This window comes from Mustela nivalis (genome assembly GCF_964662115.1).
Source record: "Mustela nivalis genome assembly, chromosome: 17".
Taxonomy (NCBI): Eukaryota; Metazoa; Chordata; class Mammalia; order Carnivora; family Mustelidae; genus Mustela; species Mustela nivalis.
In genome coordinates, this window is record NC_139036.1 from 4,344,766 (window position 1) to 4,352,092 (window position 7,327).

A 7,327-nucleotide genomic window follows, 5' to 3' on the forward strand; every position below is an offset into this window, starting at 1 on the left:
ATGAAATCTTACCATGTTAACCCGTAATCAGTATTTTTAAATTGTTAATGAAGTGTTAACAATCTTCTTTTCAGTAAGTATTGTGTCTTCTAAGTATAGTGTGTGTTTTACAGGTCACCGCGCATCTAAGTTCGTATTTCAGGTTCTCCAGGGAGGTGCCCATCGGTTGGGGCAGGTTTTTTGGTCTTCTTTTGTCTTCTGGGAATGATAGAATGGGGGGCAGGAGGGGGACGGGGATGCGCAGAGCAAGAACTTCAGTAATATATAAACTTGCAGACATGCTCTCCCAGCAGCGGGTTCCATGGTGTAATGGTTAGCACTCTGGACTCTGAATCCAGCGATCCGAGTTCAAATCTCGGTGGAACCTTTAATTTTTGCCTCTATTCCGTACCATCCGGGCTCTGTTACTTATCAGCTTCGTGTATGAGCGTCCCTTGTCCCCGGAGAGGATCTGAGAAGGAAAGGAAAAGAAGGCGCTGTCCTGTGGGCTTCCCAGACTGAGTAATCGGAGCCTCCTGCACACTAGCAGAGCACACGGTCAGCACTTAAAGATAAGCAACTTGCGCTAGTTTTGAGAGATAAAAACGCAATTTCAGGACACCTTACGAAGAGCCGAAGGTCTCCCGGACAGTTCCCACTGGGTCCTGCCTAGCACCACCCACACTGTCCTGAAGACCAGGGAGGCGATGGTGCTAACCTGCACGCAGTCCTCGTAAAAACAAGAAGCATACATCCCTCGGGGAAGGTGCGGGATGTTTTGAGTTCTAGGGTGCGGAGGCCACCAGAAAAACTCCACCTTGGCAGCGGTGGGATTCGAACCCACGCCTCCGAAGAGACTGGAGCCTAAATCCAGCGCCTTAGACCGCTCGGCCACGCTACCCGCGTGGAAACCGGCCCTCCCCGCGATCCTCCTAAGAGACTAGAGGGGCGAGACAGGCCTATGGCAGTCGTGCTAAATCCCTGGGCCTTCGGAGACCGCAGACTCAGGAGCAGCGAACGGCGAAACAGAGAGGAGGAAATTGAGACACACGGATATTTGCAGCGAAACAAGTTTATTTTCGTGGGTGGGCCGCATCTGGGGGCAGGGTGCGCCTGGGCGGGAAGCACCCCCCAAGCGGGCAGCTGGAGCCATGTATTCGCTCGTTCCTGTTCTGTTGCTCTCGCTCCCTGTGTCTTCCACCCGTGCGCGCCCGCACTGCCACTTGGCTCTCGCGCTTCTGGCCGGCTACCTCTCCCCCGCAGGCCTGAGAGGTCCCAACCACGCGCTGCCGGCATGCCCCGCCCAATTCCCTCACACCCCTCCCCCTCCCCGCCCCCTGCCCGTGCTAGTACCCGTAAGCCGTCAGACGCCGCCGCCCGCCAGGTGGCTCTGTGGCGCAATGGATAGCGCATTGGACTTCTAGTGACGAAAGAGCGATTCAAAGGTTGTGGGTTCGAATCCCACCAGAGTCGATTTTATTTCAACTTTTTTTCCCTTCCCTCTTTATCTGGTTTTTCCTTAAAGGTTCCCATCCCTGCTCCCCTTTCCTATTTCAGTGTTTTCCACCTGTTTCAGCTCCAACCTCAGTCTCCGCTCTGCTCTCTTCTTTACTTACCTGTCTGCCCCGGGGCTTGGGCCGTGGAGAGCAGGACTGGGAAGGGCGGGAGACAGAAGGAAAGGGAGACAGAAGGAAAGTGGGCGTGGACGCCGACATAAAGGCAGGCCCCTGGCTCGGGGACACACGGGGATTTAATAACCACTTTATTCCATGCACTAGGGACTCGGGAAGGGACTGGAGCTGGGCCGGGGGCAGAGAGGGTACAATCCTAGACGCAAGAGGGGGCAGGGAAAAGGGACAGGAACCGGGGAAATATATATTTATATAGATACTCTAATATAGACCACATCTCACCCGCGCGCTGCGCCCGCGCGCCCCGCCGCCCTCCCCAACACCTGCTCGCCCCGACGCCCGGGTCCCTCTGCTGCCCTCGGGCTGGAGTCTCTACCTCACCCCCAGCCCCCGCCCCCACCCCACCCCCCAAAGCTCAGGGCCAAGGTCTCCAGAAAGCGGGCGGCGGGGGCGGCGGGGCCTTGGGCGCCCCGTCTTGTCTGTGAGGCGGCGGCGGCGGCAGCAGTCCGGTGAGGGGCGCCGGCGCGCCGCAATCCCCGGCGCGGGGCGAGCAGGGGGACGGGGACCAGGCGCAGCGCGGGCTACGGGGGCCCTGGTGCACTGCGGGGCGCTGGTGCAGCGCGGGGCCGGGCGCCGGGGCGGCGGGGTCCAGCGGTGGGCGCGGCGCTTGGGGCCTCGGATCTACCGGTTCCGGCCGGGGCGGCTTGGGGCGCAGGTAGCCGTGCAGCGCGGAGAAGAGCTGGGCGCGGGCGGCCGGGCTGGCGTCGTGCGCGAAGGCCGCCAGGCGAAGCAGGCACTCGCGGAAGCCGGACAAGTAGCAGCTGGCGAGCGCCTCGGCGTCCTGGGCTGGGGACCGGGGAACCCCTGGAGCCGCGGCGGCGGGTGCGGCCGGCGGGAGAGCGGGCGGGCAGGGCAGGGGCCCAGCAGGGGTGAGGGAAGGGGCGGGGCGCAGAGATACCGAGGCGCGACAGCCGCACAGACAGAGACAGGAAGCCAGGTGGACGGACAGAGGGAGAAGATGAGGGAGACACAGAGACAGACACGCGCGGGTATTATTAACCTCGCCTCGGAGCAGAGCCTACCACTCCCAAGCCCACCGTCCATCGCAGGGTCCGCCCCAGCTACCCCGGCCCGGGCCTCGGTGAATCCCCCCTCCCGCCCTCCGCTGCCCCACCCCCGCGCTGTACCCGGGGGCTCCACCCGGCTTCGCTCCCTCAAGTAGCCCACGGCGAACTCCAGTATCTCTGCTTTCTCCAGCTTCGGGTTGCGGAGGTTCTACAGAGGGGAGGGGGAGGGCGCAAAGACAGAGAGGGGTGGGGAGAGAGGGGGAAGTGGCAGGGGGAAGAAGGGAGGGGGGGATGCAGGAGCTGGGGGTGCCCCCGATCGCGTGTGCGCGCTGCCCACGGAGCGCGCGACCGAATGCGGAGTGGCGATGACCAAGAATGGACCCGGGAAACCGTGAGACTACACCGTCCGACCCGAGGGCAGGAAACTAACCCCCAGTGCGAGGAGGGGGTTTGAAACAGCAAACCCGGGGACTGAAAGTAACCACCCTGCCTGCTGTTCTGAGGGGGTGCGGGGGGGGGGGCGTTTACAGACCCAGAGGTTGAAAATTGACGGACCCTGGGAGTGAAATTTACAGGGCCGGGTGTGAAACTTACAGACCCGAGGGGTGGCCATGAAGATCGCGTTCTGAGAGCGAGAGGGGGCTCTGGGATGGGATTCCAAGGGCGGGGCTCGGGTCAGGATGCCTTGGGGCCTGGGTCGCCAGTGCAGCATGTGTCCCCACCCCAGAAGGAAGCCCTGGGACGCGAGGGCGGGACGCTGGGGACGGTTCGGGGAGGGCGGAAGGACTGACCTGGTCCCGGGTCCGCTCCAGCAGCAGCAGCCTAAGCTCTTCCAGGCTGCGGTTGATGCGGTCCCGGCGCCGCTTCTCCACCAGCGGCTTCAGCATCTGCGACCACCAGGAAAGGGAGAGCGGGCCGACCGGACCGAGACTCAGCGCGGCCGCGCGGGCGTGCGGATCCCGCCGCTGGGAGAGTCCCAAGCCCACTCCTTCCCGGACACCCCAGCGAAAGCCTCCGGCCGGGCGCTTTGGATCCCTCTCCGCTCCCCCTCCCTCCCAGCGCCCGCAGGGTCAATGTCTGTAGCTCGCCTCCTCTCTCTCCCGGGTCTTCTGCATTCTCCTCTCTCAGTCTTGGCCTCCCTCCTCCCCTCTGTGTCTCTCCTTCTCCTCCTCTTTTATCTCTACGTCTCCGTCTCGTGCAGTCTCTCTGTCTCAGTGGAGAACTTTGCGGGCCCTCTTTGCGCCCAGACACGTGGCCCGCAAGGTGCCGGGCTCTGAGTTCCGGCCCTGAGTGTAGAAAGGGAGATACCCAGGGCGACCGCGCCTCCTCTTCTCCCTCTAACCCATCTATGCAGTCAGCTTTCTCCACTGCTTCTAAAAGTTTCCACCCAGTCTCGGGCCTCTGGAACCAGTGCCTTCAGGGCCTTCTCTCTAAGGCTGCACTGGGCCCGCTCTGGATCACGACACGCGCGGAGCAAGTGCCTCGCCTCTCCGCTTTTTGTTTCCACCCGCCTCCCTTAGCTCTGTGCTCCCCTCGCTTATTTCACACAAATTCCCGGCTTCCCACGCCCTGCAAGCCGCAAGGTGCCGCGTCCCATTACCCAAACCCAAGACCTCTACTTCTGCTGCCCACACAGCCCCTGCTCTGACCCCGTCCCCTTCTTCATACTATGCAGTTTCATTCCCAGCTCCTGGCGCCCTGGGTTCCCCATGCACCTCCCCCCCTTCCAACCCTGCGACTCCAGCCTCTTTCCTCACCCAGGGTCTCAAGGACGGGGTCCCCGGACCGGACCAGGGACCTCTGCTCCCTTCCCTCCCGCCTCTCACCTTGGGGCCGTCCCTATTCTCCGCTCGATCCCGAGTGACCATCGCTCCTCCGGACCCTTGTGTGGACCGAGCCCCTACCCTCCGGGCTCCTTATATCCCGCGGGCTCCTGGGTGGTGGGGGGGGGGGGTAGGACCCAGACCCGCCCCCTTCGGCACCCAGATCCCTCCCCGAGCGGCCCCGGGCACGAGGCTCCCGGAAAGGGGAGGAGCGCGAGGGGGGAGGGGAAGGAATGGAACTGGCCTGGGAGTGTGGGAAATGAGGGGCCAATGCAGCACCCGCTGGTTTAAGGACCCTTAAGGCTGTATAATGAGGCGGAACCCAGCTGAAAGGAGGAGGTTATTAGGGGGAGAGGGAGGTGAAGTGATTTGGGACCCGCCTCAGGAATGAAGTTCAGAGCCCCCCCCCCCCATCGCAACTTTCTTGGGAGTTCTCTGTTCCCCCACGACTCTGAAATAAAACTCAGCATCCCTCAGCCCGCAGACTGGACCTTATACACCTTCCCCCAAAATTCACCTCCTAATTGGGTAAGGGAGCAGCGACCTGAGCGTGCTGGGCTAATCTGAGTCAACTGGGGCCCTGTCCGGAGGCGAACGAGCCTCCCTGTGCGATCTTAGTGAACCTTATTCGATTGATTCCCCCCAACTCTGCCCACTCTAGTCTAGGCTTGGGTTGGCGGAGCTGACATAAGCACCAGAGGCCCATCTTATTCCTTACAGGACCAGGACCGAGTGCAAAAGCCGGTGTGTTATCAAGTGCCACAATAGAGCAGAGTGAAGTAGACACCGGGGAGAGGGTCACAGAGCCTGATGGCTGGACTGGGAAAGAGCGGGACCCGCAAGAAAGAGGGAGCAAGGGTGGAGACACCTTCCCACTTAGAAGTATTTGATTCAAAACTAATTACAGGAGGTTCCAGCGTGTGGTTTCCAGGCCACCTGACATAAGTCCTACTCATGCTGCTTGCTCCTGGGGACCCCTCCTGCGGATGGGGGAGCAGGGAGCAGGCAGTTTTCTTAAAGAGACAAGAAAGATTTAAAAAAGCGATCATCAACACCCACCTCAAACCAAGAACTCGACCCTCTGCAGAATGGTGCGTGAGCACTCGGAGGCTTCCAGATAAAGTGTCTGAGAAGATAAAATCAGAGATTTTCGCGGGTCAGCCGGACTGCTCTGGACAAGGACGCGCAAAGACAAGGTTGCAGACCCAGTCGGAAGATAAGCTGCGGAGTCAGAGGCGGACGAGGCCCTCCCGTCCTCCCAGGGCCTCTCCACACCTTGGGATTTTGTTTTGGTATTTTTTTTTTTTTCTCGGAGCCTGCCTCGCCAAAGCCCGAACCCGGACGGACACAAACCTTGGGGAGGGCGCTCCCATCTGGGATCGGGGCCTCCGGTCTATCCCACCTCCCCCTACCTGGGCCAAATGGGAGCGCAGATGTGTGGTCCCCAGCAGCCCCCCTCGCCCCCCTCCTTGGGAACCTGCGCTCGGGCTGAGTTTTTCTCACCTGCACGCGAGGCTCGGGGCCCCGGGCTGTTCGCACCCGGGTGTGGGGCCGCCCCTGGCCATATGGGGCGACTTTATGGCCGGGCGGCCGGATCCGGGCGGGAGGAAGGCTAGCCTGGCGCTCCACCCCCGTCAGCTACTCGGGGCCACTCCTCTGCCGCGCCCCTGGCCGGCACCTTCCTCCTGGGCACCGCCGCCTCCACCTCTTCCAAGCTCAGGTAGAGTCCCCAAGAAGCTCGTAGCTAATTGCATTGGTGGTTCAGTGGTAGAATTCTCGCCTGCCACGCGGGAGGCCCGGGTTCGATTCCCGGCCAATGCATAGCCTCGTCTTTTTTTTTTTTTTTTTCTCCTCCCTCTTGTTCCCAGATAATGGAGAAGTCTGATAAAATGTATGAGAAGCATCTCTGTCTAACATTTCTAGCAAATATTAATACTCGAGTTTTTTACCCTAAGGCAGAGTTGAAGGCTCTGGGTCCCCATCAGGATTCCCAAGGTCCTCCCTCCGAGCCCCGTCCTCCCAGCCCGGGGGTCCTGCTGCCTTCCACACCCCTCCCTCCGCCCTCCGGCCCCGCACCTCCGCAGGCGTGACCCTGAGAAAGGACCCGCCGCTCGGATCCCGGCCCCGGGGGTCCTCCCACCCTCCGGGGAGGGGCGGGGCCTTCCCGCCTTGCGCTCCCCAAGTCCCGGCTCTCCTGGCCCTTCTCTTCCGCGCTCGCTCTCTCCTGCCTTCTGTTCTCCCCGAAGCGCGCTTGCTTCTTCCACGTCCGTGGGGCCCGGCCTTTCGGTGCCGCCCGCTTCCTGGGCCGCACCCCTCCCCGCTACGCGCTCGGCGGCCGCGTCTCTCGCCAGGTGTCCCGGCACGTCCGCGCAGTTCGCGGGGTTGCACCCACGTCCGCGCGTCTCTAGCTCCGCAGCTCCGCCCGCGCGGCTTGTTTCCGGCGCGCCGGGTCTCTGATCTCTCGTCGTCTCTCCGGGTCTCTGTCCCCTCCCGGCACTCTGCGCTCCCACGCTCCTGCCGGCCCCTGGGAAGCTCGCTTGCACCTCCGGGCTCCCCGCCGCCTCCCCGCCCGCCCCTTCCCCGCCGCTTTGATCCCGCACGCGTCGGGCCGGCGGGCGGCCGGGCGCCCCCGCCAGCTGCTGCGGCTACTTGGGAGCGGGGCGGGAGGAGGACGGAGGAGGAGATGGGGCGGGGGCGACCCCGGCCTCCCCCGCCCTCGGCTCGCCGCTGCTCTCTCCGCTGGGCTCCGCAGCTGCCGGGACTCCTGCGGGCCCGGGCCTCGGGGTCTCTCTCCCGAGCTCGCCCTGGGCCTCCTCGGTCTCGGCTT

At 62.9% G+C, this 7,327-nt stretch overlaps 1 protein-coding gene across 1 annotated transcript; it reads right to left on the reverse strand.

The window, feature by feature from the left end:
- Nucleotides 1-1,417: 1,417 nt before the first annotated feature.
- HES7 (hes family bHLH transcription factor 7) lies at nt 1,418-6,532 on the reverse strand. The gene is made up of 5 exons (XM_082707670.1): nt 6,004-6,532; nt 5,560-5,626; nt 3,469-3,564; nt 2,798-2,885; nt 1,418-2,474 (listed from the first exon to the last, which is right to left on the reverse strand). Exons 1-5 carry the CDS (start codon nt 6,063-6,065, stop codon nt 2,026-2,028), a joined length of 762 nt encoding a protein of 253 aa, XP_082563796.1. The 5' UTR covers nt 6,066-6,532; the 3' UTR covers nt 1,418-2,025.
- Nucleotides 6,533-7,327: the final 795 nt, after the last annotated feature.